At 28.0% G+C, this 17,589-nt stretch overlaps 2 protein-coding genes across 3 annotated transcripts; both read left to right on the plus strand.

Annotated features, from left to right (window-relative positions):
- Nucleotides 1-7,306: 7,306 nt before the first annotated feature.
- LOC137818784 (transcription repressor OFP14) lies at nt 7,307-8,614 on the plus strand. The gene is made up of 2 exons (XM_068622393.2): nt 7,307-7,904; nt 8,242-8,614. The coding sequence occupies exons 1-2, from the start codon at nt 7,354-7,356 to the stop codon at nt 8,492-8,494; spliced, it is 804 nt and encodes a 267-aa protein (XP_068478494.2). The 5' UTR covers nt 7,307-7,353; the 3' UTR covers nt 8,495-8,614.
- A 2,398-nt stretch (nt 8,615-11,012) lies between these two features.
- Nucleotides 11,013-16,238, plus strand: LOC137818325 (heat shock 70 kDa protein 14). Of its 2 annotated transcripts, none has more exons than XM_068621674.2 (10): nt 11,013-11,098; nt 11,317-12,529; nt 12,865-13,092; nt 13,169-13,264; nt 13,392-13,607; nt 14,219-14,407; nt 14,496-14,642; nt 14,794-14,943; nt 15,034-15,164; nt 15,584-16,238. In XM_068621674.2, exons 2-10 carry the CDS (start codon nt 11,360-11,362, stop codon nt 15,780-15,782), a joined length of 2,526 nt encoding a protein of 841 aa, XP_068477775.2. In that variant the 5' UTR covers nt 11,013-11,098; nt 11,317-11,359; the 3' UTR covers nt 15,783-16,238. The 2 variants fall into 2 exon arrangements, with proteins under 2 accessions (XP_068477775.2, XP_068477774.2); XM_068621673.2 differs by having other exon boundaries at nt 11,027-11,225.
- Nucleotides 16,239-17,589: the final 1,351 nt, after the last annotated feature.

A 17,589-nucleotide genomic window follows, 5' to 3' on the forward strand; every position in this document is an offset into this window, starting at 1 on the left:
CTTTTCAGCTATATAAAACAGAAAAGGTCTTATAATTTATAAATATTAGTAAACAAGATTTTCTCAATTTTTGTTTATTTTTTAACTTCAACAGGTTTTGAGACCATTAGGAAGCATCGAATATTACTTGTATCTTGTTAACTACTATATATTGAGAGTTTGTAAGAATTAATTAGAATATAAAGATCTTTTATGAGAACTTTTTGACTCAAAGTTTCATCCTATATTTGGGTATTCCTATCACTTTTCCAGCTTATACTTATCTCTCTAATTGAAGTTCTTCTGACTTTTTGAAACAGGTGAAATTTCTCTTTTCACTCCAAGAGTGGAACGTAAAATATTAAAAGGTGTGTCACATATATTGGTGATATTAAGTGTAAAATACTGAAATTCTTTTACTAAACTAGAATGTCAATACACTTTAAGTTTATACATTCTGCCTGTAAACTTGTATTAAGTGTAACCAGATGGCAAATGAAACAATACTGCAATAAAAGTGGGAGTGCAAAGTATATCAAACGTATGTCTTGAATGATCCACACATTTGCAATCTAATGATATAATCTAATGAAATATAAATCAAACTAAAGAAGAACTACAGTTAACGAGACAATATAAACAATTAAATACAAATGGAAGGTTTATTAGATGAAAATAAGTATAAAATTATATCAGTATGACATTTAACTTAAGCATAAACTGGATTTGGAAAACTTATAGATAAATGATTAGATAATACATTTGTCTTTTTCATTAATAATTAGAGAGAAAGAATGGCTTAAAGAGGAACAAAACCTCCCACTCCTTTTCAGACCCAACCCCAGCTTTGGTCCTGTTCATTTTTTGTTTTTGAGTTGCTAGTACCTAGTGGTGTACCTCTTTTCTTCATGCCTTTCTCCTTACCTTTTCTCTCTTTTTTTCTTTTTTTTCTTTTCCTCTGTGTCTCTAAGGACTATAACTTCTTTCCCAATTAATTAATTACTACTTTTTTTCCACAATCCACTTCCTCATTTTAGATATTAGAGTTCAGCAAGTACAAGGCACAAAGATAAAGCTTGGAGCAAATAACATATCAGAAATAACCATGCATACATTATTATTTCATGAATGATTGTTTCTTATTACTATTATACCATGATGGTGAATAATTGACATTCTTGCACTATTATTATTTAGTGGAACTTTTATAATCTCTGATATTAACAATTAAACAACCATAATATTTTTTAGTCAAAACTTAAAATAACATGCATATAAATTTTTTTATTAACAAATGTTCAAAGTACTATACTACGTGAATGTTATATCTGGTATCAAGCAATAAAGGGAACCTACTCACACAACAGGGACATATACTAATTAATAATTAATTAATTCTCATAGAAGTGGGGAGGGGTTAAAAAAGTGGGAGTAATAATAAGAACAAAAGTGCTGAAAATGTTTTGTAGTTTATGTTTGTAACATGTGTTACTACTGCAGTGCTAGTACATCCTTAGTAAGTTAAATTTTAAAGAAATAAAGCACATTTACACAATCATTTTATTACTGACTCATGGAGAGACATACTAAAATATTTACTCAAATATTTTAATTATTTAATTGTGAGTTTTATTTTTTATTGATTAAGTCAATTTTTTTTAGTTATTCAATTATCCATCTTCATTCAAGCTCCATTCAATGATAAAAATATAGAAGATATTAGAATGCAGTGGCCTTTATTTTTTTAAGTATTTTTTTATAAGATGTAAAATTCATTACTTTGTTTAATTTTTTCTTTTTTTTACAATATCTATTGGATACCATTGAATTATAAATGAATGAGTTTATTGAATTATAAATGAATGAGTTTGTTTGAAAATTGTAATGTAGATGATTGTTATTAATGAATGGAAAAAAAATTTAAAAAACAAATATTTTTTTTTATAAAAAAAGAAACTTACTATGACGGTTATTGTAATGTATGACATAAAAAGTCTGATTTACTATGACAGGTGATAGAAATATATGTCATAGAAAATCACTTACTATGACAGTTCTAATGAAAACCATCATAGTAAGTCATATTTTTTATGACTGTCCTAGAAATATTTGTCATAGAAACTTCCTTTTGAACATATTATGACAGATATTTAACACATTTTATGACAATTTATATATAGTGGTCATAATAAGTTCAACATACTATGACAGTTTTTTAACCGACATAAAAAGTACAAACTTTCTATATCGCCTTAATCTATATCCCCATAAGAACCATCATAAAAAGTCTTGTAGAACCGTCATAAAAAGTCTCATTTGCACTAGTGAAAGTTCGTCTACTACAACAATTACTATGTTAGTATTAACATAACACCTTATGAAAATCTACATGGAATAAAGTGTATAACTCTTTTGTATTAGTAATAACATGGTGGAAGTTTGGTAGTAAGGCGGAAACATAAAGAAAGTCAAGTGTATACAAAAACAAGACTGATACCTTTTATAACTAGACATAAGTCATATATGATTTTACAATAAATTTATTTTAGTGATATAAATATTTATAACTAAAAGTTATAAAAAGATCATGACAAACATAAATGAAATTGTCACTAATACTTTGTTATTGATCTACTTATGATAATATTTTAAATATCATTAAAATTAAACTATATTGTAACAAAAAATAATTATCACTATTTATTATATGTAATAACAACAACAATAAATATATTGTCACATATATAAGATAATAGTGCAAATTAGTTGTCACTCATATATTGTTTGTAATCATAATTGTAATTAGTTGTCACATATTTTAAGATCTTGTTAAAATTTATTTATTTTTGACAAAAATATAATTGTTAATAAAAATTTATAAAATAATTTTTAAATTGGTATTTAACTAGTAGCAAGATTTTAGCTAGTACTTATTTTATATTAGTCTCTATTCAACTAATGAAGTTAAGTCAATAATAAATTTTAAATAACTCTTATATCATTTAAGATGTGAACTTTAAGTTTAATTCAGCATAAAAAGAAGGATTTTGTTGAAAAGAAAAGCCACCATGTTGTTTTAAAAGTGTTGAAGTAGACACTAATCAATATATTTATAAATTTAAAAATATGTGGATGACCACTCTCCTCATTTTATATTTTATTTATTATTTTAAAATATTTTATTAAATTAATTAATTAAATTATTTAGAATATGGTATGGTCACATGCATTTTCAATTTTCAATTTATTGAAATTTCACAAATTTTTTTTTAATATAATTATGTCATTTGCACTACTTTTAAAAAACTATGTACCTTATTCTCCGCTGGCAATAGAAATATGTATGAGTAAGGACAATTCTTGTTGGGTCCAGATAAATAATTTTAAAGATATTTTTGTTGTTTCTAAAAAATAAAAGTATTTTTCACACGCATCTTGTTTAATTTTTGGAGGAAGAACCAACATTTTAAAAGTCATGTTTATTTTGCACATTAAATTAAAGGTATTAGAGCGAAAGTGGTAAGGTGTTAATAACTTGTCTCCATGTAACTGACTCTTGGATCTTAAATTTCATAGTTTTTCTTAATAAACTATGATAAAGATTAGGTATTTTTCAAAGAATTTTAGTCATTCTGTCTCGATCTCGATTTTAATAGTGAGAAGTTAAATGAGAGTTTATTGCACATTTGAAACATCATGAGTTCTGAATTTTGGATGTTTTCAACTTACCATGTGCCCATGGTTTTAAAGTATTATTAAAAAAACATGTTTATTTCTAATAGGACTTACTTAATATATGTCTTTCGAAAGATATAAGTAAATATATATTTTTTAGTATTAAGTTGTGATTATAGTTTATTTGAACTATTGAATATTTGGTACAAACCTCTATTAAGTTATAAGTTATAGTAGAGTTGATAGTATTTTAGAGGTGTTATATAATATTTATCTTTTATTTTTTAAAAGGTTTTTAAAAAAACTTACATGTTAAAAATAGTCAAATTATTAATTTCTTAACTTGTAGTTGACTATGTAAATTGGGTTTGACTGGTTGATTAGTGAAAATTACAAAAACCATATGTTGTTGAAATCAAGAAGCAATTAAAAAGTTTGACAAGTAATTGTTAGACCATTGACCAATGTAACTCTCTTTCTTTTACGATGTTATTAATAATTAATTAGTTTGTAATCAACTGTTAGAAGACGTGGTCTTGGTAAAACAATATTCAATTAATATGATGATATAAAAAAACGTATTAAATAAAAATTAATTTTAAATAAAAATTAATTAATTATTATATTGAATAAATTATATATAATTTTATAAATAAAAAAAATTATTAATGTGTAAAATATTTTTTATTAATAAAAATTTATAAATTAATTTATAAATTAATATTTAATTATTTAATTAATTATTAAGATTTTAAATATTATTTTAAAATATAAAGTAGGTGGTATTTCAAACTTTAATTTAATTTATAAATTTTTATCAATAATAAAAATTACTTTAAATATCAATAATTTTTAGTTTATAAAATAATATATAATTTAATTATAATAATAAAATAATTTTTTAAAATTAGTTTCTATTTAATAATAATATAATCAAACTACAATTAAGTAAGTATTTTCTAAAAATAAGATAAAATACATTTTAATAATACAAATACAAATGTTAAACATTTTGATATTACCTTAAAAAAGGCTAAATTTTATAGATAAGTTACACATTTGCAATTAAAAACTGTATAGTCAACGCTCATTTACAGTTTAAAATATGAAATTTTCCAAAAACAAATTAAAAAACGTGTACTTTTATATTAAATTATTCAACATCTCTGTATATATTAAAATTTAATCATTCAACATTAAATATTTTAATATTAATTCAATAGTTTTATACAGAATATTTTAAATAAATGGGACATTTGTATTTAGGTAATTTCAAAGTTGACACTTATTCATGCATCAAAATAAATTAATTCAATAATACAATATAAAAGCGTTTCAATGTTTTATAAATATTTTAAGACTTTATATAAAGAATTTACAACGCATTATTCCTTAAATAGATTATGTTAAAAACACTTTGGTACACAAACGTTAAATTAAATATTAAGATTTTTAATATAAGTAACTTAATTTTGTGAATCGTACAATTAACCTCATATATCAATAACTATTTTATTTATTAATATCTCTCTTCAACACCGCAAAATAAATTTTTAAGCAATAGTATAAATATTTTTTAAAAATATTAATAGTTGAAATTTAAAATTCTACAAAATTTATCTTCAAAATATAATGAGATTAATTTTAAAAGCCAAAACTTATTAAAATTAACTTTTCAATTGGGACTAATAATATTATTTTTCTTGATCATTAAAATATAAATTTATATTAATTAACTCTATTGTTGCCGACTTAGAAAAATCATTAAAGTTTAAACCCTATGTTTATGTTTTTATTTAATTGCAATTAATGGTTACCATGGGTTTCAAAGTAAGCACGCATTCAAATGTCATTTATTAATCTTCCTTTTCCTCTTCTATTCACCATTCAAAATTTTCCTTTTTTTTCTCTCATTTCAATTGTCCACATTCAAACCATTCTCGAAACACAAAAGTTAGGTACACATCAAACAAATTGTGTAGAATTATGATCAATTTTATAGAATAAGGAAAGTAATAAAATGGTAAAAACATTATATTTGATTAAATTTAAAGTTTATTGTAAATTTGATTATTTTTAATCCACGGTAGCTTTCACGTCATCACCTACAATGATTAAAAAAAGTATCGTTGTAATCATCATTGATGTGGGTAGTGATGACTAATAATTGTCGTTTACAATCAAATTAAAATGATTTATTCATAGACCGTCTAACACATTGCTAGATCGATTTACACAAAAAAGATGATAGTATAATTGTGCTGAGATGAATATAAGTCATCTTCCAAAAAATTCAATAATAAATCATATTACGATAATATACAAAACTTATCTATAATCAAAAGGGTTGGAAGTAACAACAAGGTAAAAGGGGAGTTGAATTTGTTTAGCAAAAAATAAAGTAAATAATAAAAAAAGAGTAAAAAGAAGTAGAAATTTTAGCGGACAGTCAGATAATGAAGAACAAAACTTTAATGGCATAAAACATCATAATTCATCGTGAAATTACAAGAAAATCAATCGAAATGAGTTTAGACTTTCATACAGAGGCCAAATGAAATAATTACAAAAAAATAAAATAAAGAAAACTTTAACGCCAGTGCGAAGCTTCGTCCTTTCTCCTTGAAGCCTCTTTCTTTACTATATAGATCTCAAAATAATATTTTGGTTTAAATATTTTCACAGTTTATCCAACTTTTCATTCTCGAATTTTGTTTCCAATTTATCACGAATTTTGTTTTTTCATATTTTGCATAAGACTTGTTTCCATTTTTTTAGAAATACTTTACATTTATTCTCTACTTCTTCTTCTCATATTCCGTTTCACGTTTTGATTCAAATAAACAATTTAAACTTTCGCATATTCGTCTCACTCACAAAGATAACACTTCATTGAAAACATTTACGAAACACACACTCGTATCAAACTGTATACTGCCCCTAAAACTCAAGACTAATAAAAATAACAATTAAGTCCAATAATTTATTTATAATTAAAGTTCAAAAATAGAAATAACAATGAATTTATTTATGATTACCATCTAATAATCCATTGTTAAAATTCTAATTTTGTGAATACAATTATATTCATCACCGACAATCACTTATTATTCAACAGGTTTCCAATAAAAATAATAAAAAACATTTATTATTTTCATTAATCTTAATATTATTTTTTATTAATTACAAAATTTCACATTTATTATCACGTGAATATAAGTAAAAAAAATAACAATGTATAATAATAATTATGCAATTAATAGAAAAATTAAACATAAACTCATCGGAAAAATATAATTTTTTTAATACTTATAAAATTTACAGAGACTCAAATAAAAAATAAATAAATTTAAGAGTGACTTAAAATTAATTAAATGAAATATTATTTAAAAGTAATATAAATCGAGAAAAAAATCTCTCAATTACTCTTCCAAATTGGCAAAAATGGCACATAATCAAGATTTAAAAAAAAAACCACCATTCTTAAATTGAATTCTACATTTGAATGAGATTTGATTTGAAGATCATAAGTTTCAACAAGAACCATGTTTTTTTTACAACAATTAAAAAAAGAACACACGCCTCAAATTCATGAAAAATATTTCTCCAAGTCCTTTCCAAATCCACTGATTTATTCATTTATAAATCACAGTCTTCATTATTCTCTTCATTCTTCTCTTCTGTGTTCCTGAAATCCCAATGAGCAAAAACATTATCCTAAATTCTCCCAAAATCAAAATGTCAAAGAAAATCTCAAAATCCCTGAGAAACTACCTCTCCAAAATCAAACCCTGCCAACGTAAGATGAATCAATTATCCTCTAAGAAATTTCTGAAAGGGTGCAAGCATCCCAGGACTCCTTCTCTCGACATGGACAACAACAAAAACATCATCACCACCACCAAGGACGACGAAGCCATGTTAGCAGACATTGATCGCTTCCTCATTGAGAATTTCAAGAACCTGTTCCTCGAGAATCGGGAAGAAACAACCACCACCAAAGAACCCAAAGAAGATAAACCTCTCAAACTAGACTCTATCAGATTCGACTCTTCCACCAGGTTCGATGAGTCGCCACTGAACCTCTTCACAGACACCACAACCGAAGCAGGATCCAGTTTGACCATGTCGGAGATTGAGAGTGCGGAGGATCAAGCGGCGGTTCCGAGCAATTGTGTGGTTGTCCTGGCGAACTCCGCCAGACCCAGCGAGGATTTCCGCCGCTCCATGGAGGGCATGCTTGAAGCGAGGTATGCTAAAGTGTCTTATTCTCTTTTGCGTATTTATTCGTTTTGGTTTAGTGGTAGAGTTTGTTTTTTATTGGGTTATAATTTTTCTGTTATGATCTGTCTTGTGTTTTTTTTGTCTTGTTTATTTGTAAATGGATTGAATTATCTTTGAAGTGGTTGATATGTATATATTATTTATTGTTGATAAAAAAAATTTAGTCAAATTTTCAGTCTTCAGATTTTTTAATGTGAAATTTCAGTTTTCAGTCTTTGTTTCTTGGATTTGATCGATGTGAAGTTTTCTCAGAGACGATTCTTTGAGTGTGTGCAGATTTAATGTTGTTGATTTTTGTGATAGATTGAAGAAGAGTGAAAAGGTGGATTGGGACTTCATGCAGGAGCTTTTGTTCTGTCACATGAATCTGAACCAGAAGAAGTGGCACAAGTTCATTCTCAGCGCCTTTGTGGACGTGGCCACCACCATGCGCCACCCGCCGGAGATTTCTCTGGCGAAGCCCCAGCCGCCGCAGAGTGTTCGGACTGTTAGGATCGGAAGGGAGGTGCGAAAGACAAAGGAAGCAATCACCTTGGAATTTGAGTCGCCTAAATGATACCTTCACAAACTGGTCCCTGTACAACTTGTGATATGAAGAAATAGTATTTTCGTCATTTCATACCATCTGTGATCTGAAGAAAAAATATTTTCTGTCATTTCATACCATCAAAAATATGAAGAAAGAGTATTTTTGTCATTTCTTAAAAAAACTGAAATTTTATAAAAAAAATATAATTGTAGATTGATACAAATTGTCAATATATTACTTCTCACTCGTCTCACGAGGTCTCACACTCCTCATCGTAATAAGAAAACATGAAAAAAAAACTTCCATTTTATTAATTAATGTCGAATGTAATAACTCATAAACTTTTTAAAATGCATGTTTCATAGAAATTTATTTTAGTTTCACATCATTTTAATATTTGGGGATAAATTTCTATTCAACAAAGTTTTATGTTGAAACTAGATATAAGCCAACTTTTACAATAAAGATTGAACATGAAAATATTCTAATTGGGTGTGTCAATTATATAGAATGTGTATCATAAGTTATTACATTAATGATTTTAATTATTCATTTAATAAAATAAAAGTATTAATTCTGAAATAAATTTGTATTGAATAGCTTATTTTTAACCTGTAGAGATATTCATATAAATATATATTGTGTTTATTGAGTTATTAATGTTATTTTAATTAGTCTTATATAATAATGAATTATGTATGTTCACAATAAATTTAATTTGGAACATGAAAAGAGTTTTTTTATCTTTAATTTTCATACATGTATAACATACTTTGTAGAATGTATTTAATCAATTTATATATCAAAAATAACAATTTTTAAATAATTGAGGATAATTAGAAACCCTTTCTGCATAAAGCTTTTCATCCTATTAAAGTGAATAATGAAAGAGAACACGACTTTTACACCATAAACGTATTATATTAATATTTAATTTTTACTATATACTTAAATAATTTACGGTACATTCTAATTTTATTGAAATTATTCATATTTCTTCATACTAGAATAAATTATTGAAGGAGAATAAGAAAATCTTTACAAAATATGTTTATTATATTAATATTATTTAATTCTCAGGGTATTATAATGATGGTTCAAAATTAAGTTTTAAAGATTTAATGATTTTTTATAGTTTTTTACTATTTTGAAAGTTCCAAAGTAAAATCAAGAAAAATTCATTGCAGACTTTCTAGGTTTCTTCCTCTTTTTCTTCTTTATATTTATAAGAATAAGTATTTTTTTTATATTGACATGAAACTTAAAAAAATTTGAAAATAAGTTTTGTCTAATGTTTTTATACCGTATTAGGCAATATTAATAATTTTATACTTCTATTATATTGAAAGAAGGATTAGTTTAGCCATAAATTTAAAATATACTAAAATATTTGTTAACTTTTTTATCTTTTATATTAATTTTCGTTTCAAATTGGTCTTTACATTATTATTAAAATATAATGTAATTTATATATATAAGAACTAAATTTTATTTTTATTGTAATATTTAAGTTGAAAAAGAATATTTTAAATTTTATTTATTAACAATAAATTACTACGTTAAAAAATATATTCCTTTTCAAGGGCCGAAAAGATATATACGAGATCTCTGATAATGTTCGTTCGATTAATCCTTCAGATAATTTATATTTAACATGTAAACAATTTTAAATATGTAGATATTATTGCTAATTTAACCTTTCATTATTTTTTAAAATATTTTTTTATTATATATTATCATTACAAAACTAATTTTAGTAACTAAAATAAATTAGTTATTATATTAATTATATTAAAATTTAATCAATATAGTAATTAATTTATTTTAAAAAATAAATACTATTTAATATAGTAGAATTGAATTATCATAAATTTAATGTATCTGCAAATATGGATAAAATTTTATTTTGACAATTCAAAATATTTCTTGTAATATTTAATATGCTCTTTCAAAAATATTAGAAAATCGTATTATAAGTCCTTAAAATATTTGATATCCTTTATTTGACACGTGGGAGAAACATTTAATATGGTAAATTATATTAAATATATATATACTATTTGGTATCTTATTTTAGTATATTTTTTAATTGAAAAATAATACTTTTTAATAAATAAAAAACATTTATTTATTTAATAAAATAAATACTTAAATATTTGTTTATTTTAAAATAATTAAATAATCTCTGTTTTTGTTTAAATACCAGTTACATAACTTTTTAATATTATTTTTACAAAATAAATTATATTTTTTTATTTATTTTTAATTAATTATTCATAAAAATAATAAAGTAATATATTTGTTAATATAAAAAAATGTGAATACACATTAATTCTATAAAAGAAACTAGTACTTTAAAAACTAATTGAGTTTATTTACAGTAAATATGTTTATATAACTATATTATCCAACTATTTTGTTATAATATTATCTAGTTTAAGTTTAATTAATTTTAATAAAAACGTGTATATATAACATATATTAATTAATTAAAATGTTCTCGTGCGTTGAGCGGGTAAAAAGCTAGTTTTAGGAGTTTAACAACAATTGGAAAAGGTCCACTGAAATTTAAAATCAGAACACCAAAATTCCACAAAATCTCTTATTTTTTCCCCTTTTTTTTTGTTTTGGGTAAAACTACAAACTCTACGATTTCTACGTTTTCATTCATATTCCATCGTTCAATTTTCACTGCTTATGTTCATGCATGATGGAACGTTGCCACGTTTTTTGAATGTTGATTTTTCTTCAAGTTATCGTTAGTGCAAGTTGATTTAGTTTGTTATTGTTATGTTTAATGTGTAGATGAATGGTGTAATGACGAGAGATTTTTGATTTTTTTTTTTCAGATTTGATTTTGTTCTGTTTTGGGCGGAATTTTGATTGAGGAAGATGAGTGTGGTGGGTTTTGATTTCGGTAACGAGAGCTGCATTGTTGCAGTTGCGAGGCAGAGAGGGATTGACGTTGTGCTCAATGACGAGTCGAAACGTGAAACGCCTGCCATTGTGTGTTTTGGTGAAAAGCAGCGGTTCCTTGGCTCTGCTGGTGCTGCCTCCAGTATGATGAACCCTAAGAATTCAATATCACAGTTTAAGAGGCTCATTGGTAGAAAATTCTCTGATCCCGAATTGCAACGGGATCTTAAGTCATTGCCGTTTCTTGTTACCGAGGGGAATGATGGGTACCCGTTGATTCACGTGCAGTACTTGGGTGAGGCTAGGAAATTTACACCTACACAAGTGTTTGGCATGATGTTGTCGAATCTTAAGGAGATTGCAGAGAAGAATCTCGGTACGGCTGTTGTTGATTGTTGCGTTGGAATTCCGACTTATTTTACTGATTTGCAGAGGAGGGCGGTGTTGGATGCGGCCACGATTGTTGGTCTGCACCCGCTGCAATTGATTCACGAGATGACTGCCACTGCCTTGGCATATGGGATTTACAAAACGGATCTTCCAGAAAACGATCAACTGAATGTTGCTTTTGTTGATGTTGGGCATGCTAGCATGCAAGTGTGCATTGCTGGATTCAAGAAGGGGCAGTTGAAAGTGTTGGCTCATTCGTATGATAGGTCTTTAGGTGGTAAGGATTTTGACGAGGTTTTGTTCCATCACTTTGCTACTAAGTTCAAGGAGGAGTATAAGATTGATGTTGCCCAGAATACTAGGGCTTGCATAAGGTTGAGGGCTGCCTGTGAGAAGATGAAGAAGATGCTCAGTGCAAATAGTGAGGCACCTCTCAACATCGAGTGTTTGATGGACGAGAAGGATGTTCGGGGCTTCATGAAGCGAGACGAGTTTGAGCAACTAAGTCTTCCAATTTTGGAACGTGTGAGGGGACCTTTGGAGAGGGCACTTGCTGAAGCAGGTCTTACCATTGAAAATGTACATACGGTTGAGGTGGTTGGTTCAGGTTCTCGTGTACCTGCCGTAAATAAAATATTGACTGAGTTTTTCAAGAAAGAGCCTAGGCGAACAATGAATGCTAGTGAGTGTGTTGCCAAGGGTTGTGCATTGGAATGTGCAATTCTTAGTCCCACGTTTAAAGTACGAGAATTTCAGGTAAAGTTTCTTATGTTGGATTATTTTCAATTTCTTTTGAATTCAGAAGGACCCTTTGTGCCATTGTTGGTTTTTGAAGCTTGTTTGTTTGTTGTCTTTAACTTGTTGTAAAATTGTACAGATCTTTGGGAATTATGATTTATGAATTTTAGCATTATGATATTATTTTAATTACATATCTATGATGTCTAATGTTTAGGCCCTTAGAAATTCACTCATCGGTTTCTATTTTGATTTTTACATTGATTTGCCAATTGTCCCCTGTGAACTGTTGATATATTAAGCATTGCATGTGGTATGATGTTGCTATTTTTTTTCCTTTTCATAACGTGAAGATCAATGAAAGCCTTCCTTTCTCGATTTCCCTTACATGGAAAGGTACTGGTCCAGATGCACAGGACAATGCACCAGAAAATCAGCAGAGTTCCCTTGTTTTTCCCAAGGGTAATCCAATCCCAAGTATCAAAGCTCTAACATTCTACAGGTCAGGAACATTTTCTGTTGATGTACATTATGGCGATGTCAGTGAGCTGCAAACACCTGCCAAGATTAGCACATATACTGTAAGCCAAGTTCCAACTTTCTTCTTTGTATGTTACATTTCTTTTGGCAGTGTTGTGACTCTTTGAGTGTAAGCAGATTGGTCCATTCCAAACTGCAAATAGTGAAAGGACAAAAGTGAAAGTGAAAGTTCGTTTGAATATTCATGGAATTGTATCTCTCGAGTCTGCAATGGTAAGTTTTTTTGGCTTTAGGGTCCTTCTCCCCTCACCTACAATAACCTCCCTTGTGAACTTATGGTACTAAGTAAACAAAGAGCATTTGTTCTTGTGATCTAACAACTTTTAGTTGTTTTGTTTAGCTCCTGGAAGAAAAAGAAGTTGAGGTTCCGATTACCAAAGAAGCAGCAGGGGAAAATACTAAGCCGAACGAAGCCCCAGTTGAGGTTGCTACACCTCCAGCCTCCAATGACACTAGTGCAAATGTGCAAGATGAAAAGGTTAGTACTGCTTCGGGAGCTGAAAATGGTGTTCCTGAGAATGGAGATAAGCCTTCGCAAACAAACACTGATACCAAGGCAAGTAATGTTGAAAAAAAATATTTAGGCATGTGCTCGCCGTTTTCTTTTCATTTCTTTAGGTCATTGTCGATTTTTTTAGCAATATTTGTATTTTTTTATTCTCTTCGTTTTATGTTTTTTTATTTTATTTTTTGGTGTTATGGTAAGTAATACTATAGTGCTGCTATAGTTTAAGTTGTTTAAACCATTTGGAAATCAAAGTTTTCAGAAAAATTTCACAAATATGACACTTGTCGAGTTTTAACGTGGAAATTCACGTGTTTGGATCATACTTTATTTTATTTAACTTGCATGATTTTACAGATTAAATATAAATCTTAGGGCTTGTTGACTTGAGAAAACATTTTCTATTTTTTTCTTGTTTTTACTTTTAATTAAAAAAATAACACTTTCTTTGTTTTGTTCTTTATGTTTATAAAGATTTGTAAAAGAGATAGGGAAACCACTTTTTTTACTATACAAAAATATGAAAACTGAAGAAATCAGACATGTACAATAATATTATGTTCTATACTTGTTGGTTTTGTGTGTCTCAACTAGAGTTGTTCAATATAGTTGGTGATATTTTGTACTTTGGTTGACTGAACTTGTTAATGTTGTGGGTTCAGGCTCCAAAGAAAAAGGTAAAAAAAACAAGCATTTCTATATCAGAGGTAGTTTATGGAGCAATGGTCCCTTTGGATGTCCAAAAAGCAATAGAGAAGGAGTTTGAAATGGCTTTGCAAGATCGTGTGATGGAGGAAACGAAGGACAAGAAAAATGCAGTTGAGGCTTATGTTTATGACATGAGAAACAAGGTGTGTTACTTCTTTCTTCTCTTACTTATGGTATGATATAAACTAAAATTGCCTATCATCAAGTTGTTTTTTTCCATCAACATTTCAGCTTAATGACAAATACCAAGAGTTCGTCATTGCTTCAGAGAGAGAAGATTTTACTGCCAAACTCCAGGAAGTGGAAGATTGGCTTTATGATGAGGGTGAAGATGAAACTAAAGGTGTATATATTGCTAAGCTTGAAGAACTAAAAAAGGTATAAATCTGTGTAAATCCTTCCTCCCATCCCTCGATCAAACTAAAAAGTTGTACAAAGAAAAGGAATTACGGGCCCTGTTATTGTTATCCTACGTTATTTATGCACAAACATAATGTTTGTTTTTAACATAAGCAATGTGTGATTGCAGCAAGGTGATCCAATTGAAGGGCGTTACAAAGAATACATGGAGAGGGGTAGTATAATTGAGCAATTCATATACTGTATAAATAGTTATAGAGAAGCTGCAAAGTCGAAGGACCCCAAATTTGATCACATTGACATTAGTGAGAAACAGAAGGTTAATGACTTCTCAAATTTTCTCTCTCTTGTTTCTTTGAATGGTTGCTTGCGAATAAATTTGAAATTGATTTCTTTTTAATGCTTGTAGGTCATAAATGAATGTGTTGAAGCTGAGAAATGGTTTACGGAGAAGCAACAACAACAAAACCCACTTCCAAAATATGTCAACCCTGTACTCTTGTCAGCTGAAATACGAAAGAAAGCTGAGATTGTTGATAGGTATATATTTAAAATCTCATGTAGTATTTGGGTTATTTAGAAATCATTTGGCTTTAGTATTTTTTAGTCACTGTGTGTCACTTCATTTGATTTTAGTAATTTTTGCACTTTTTTTATTGGTTTTGATTCTCTTAAACTTTAATTGTGTTTTAAATTCCTACGTATAACAATTTTCTGCTACCGGGTATTGCATCCAATCATATTAATTTTAGTAATTATTTTTATAGGGATTGAAAGCACTTTATCTTGTACATTGTTGCTAGTCCATTATCGTGCCATTGCTTAATGTACTTCAAAACTAGTCGAGTTGGGGAAGGATTAGTTGTCACTTTTGAACTTTTAGAGTTATCAATATTTATTTTTTCTGTGTTAATTGTTCATTTTTCTTTCTATTGAAAAATTATTTATTCTTTTAATAGGTTCTGCAAGCCAATTATGACAAAACCAAGGCCAACCAAACCAACTACTTCAACTGGATCAGGAGCCCCATCTCCGCAGGATGATGAGCAGCAACACCCTCGAGGGGATGATGATAATGCCAACAGTAACGAAAATACTGGGGATAGAAGTAGCCAACCAATGGAGACTGATAAGTCTGAGAACGCAGGCTCTGCATAATTTTTGTTGTTGATTTGCACTCAAGTTCATACTCAGACTAAAGTCTCTGTACCTTTGTACAAGCATTTGAGTATGCATTGGGCCTCGGAAAGAAGAACTTGATGGGTGGACTGTGAATGGCTCCTTAATGTTGGGAGTAAGTGGGACCCTCTCGATTGGTTGTAAGTTTTAATTAATATTATGGTGTTACCTCAGAATACATACAATACGACAGCATGGTCTGCCTTTCCATGTCTGGTGAGAATTGGCCAAAATTACTTCCTCTAGATTTATAGATTATTTGTATAAGATCTTTAGAAGATGAAGAATTATAATGTTTGTTTCCCGTTTAATACTCAAGTTTTTGTTTTAGGTGACTTTATAACTATTGTTATGTTTCATGGCCTTTGTTCGGCTTTTCTTGTCGTTTTAACAATGTCACAGTGGAGTTAGATTTCCTCACAGGTATTATCTTGATATCGCGTGGATCCTCCCTTTCTCTTAACACTTATCTTTGCTGCTCTTTGTTCTTTAAATTTATCCTCTTTCGTAGGCTAAAATCATGTATGATTTATGATGTGTTCTGATTTGTCCAATAATTTTATATAACTTAGGAGTCGACATTCTAAATACACATTCTTGACTTGAGGTTTTTGACTTCAAGTTGACATCATGTTTTCCTTTTTTTATTTTCATTCCTTTGTTGGTTGATAATATCCTTATAATCTTTTTGTTCTTTTAGTCCCTCAATACTAAAATAATGGTTGGATGAACAACTAGTGATAATATAATTGGATTGATCTGGCTGGAAGATTATAATGTTATGGAACTGTGACTGGTAAGATATGAAACTCGGATACTCCTCTTAAATGGCGTGTCGGTATTCGATACCTGTAGGACATGTATTCATGAAGTGTCCAATTCAAAAAGTATTTGTTAAATTTCTGACAATTCTAATACAGTTCTAACACAATTTTAAAAAAGAAAAATACATTAATTTTTTAAAAATCAAACTTTATTGTATAAATTGTTATTATGATTGTAAAAATAAGAAACAAATCTTTGTGAACCAGTCATGAAAACATCTTTCTGTTCAAAAATACTCTGGATCATACTTGGGCACATAAATCTTTATTGTCAATTTATAATAATTATATAATATATAGATCCATATCCTCGTGTTCTACATTTTAGAGATTTTACGTATCTTCGTATAAGTGTTCGTATCAATGTCTGTGTTACATAGTTGGTAAGTTTTTTTTAGTGAACTACTCGTCTAGTTGGTCAACACAGTTTGAGTGAATGAGTGGTCTTGAGGGTATTTGGTTGAAGGTTGTGAACATTTTCAGATTTTTTGAACTTTAATATTCTGTTTATAATTTTTAAGAATAAAAAATTTACAGGTTATGATTATTTTTAGTGCACATCAATTCATGTGATTTACATATTAACTAGTGACGCGAACACAGTGTCTTGATTAAGTTTTAGAGTTTGATGGTTGTTTTTAGTATTTCTTGTTTGTTTGAATGACTTTTTCTATAAATTAAAATTAGTTTACCTATAAATTAATTTGTAAAAATATTTTTTCATAGTTTAACTAGTTTTATTTTTATTGTGTATAAAGTAATTTTAGCATGTGAAAACCATATTATATGTTTTTTTTCTTTTATAAATAATTATAGAGAAATGTATCTCCTATCTTATATTTAATGCACATCATATAATGTAATCAAGTTATCTTGTTTTGTAGCCAATGGCGATGATAAGAACAATATAATCGTAGTGTTGACTAAAGTTAATGATTATGATAGTAAAATTTAAATCAACA

This window comes from Phaseolus vulgaris, chromosome 10, assembly GCF_051622355.1.
Source record: "Phaseolus vulgaris cultivar YP4 chromosome 10, ASM5162235v1, whole genome shotgun sequence".
Lineage (NCBI taxonomy): Eukaryota > Viridiplantae > Streptophyta > Magnoliopsida > Fabales > Fabaceae > Phaseolus > Phaseolus vulgaris.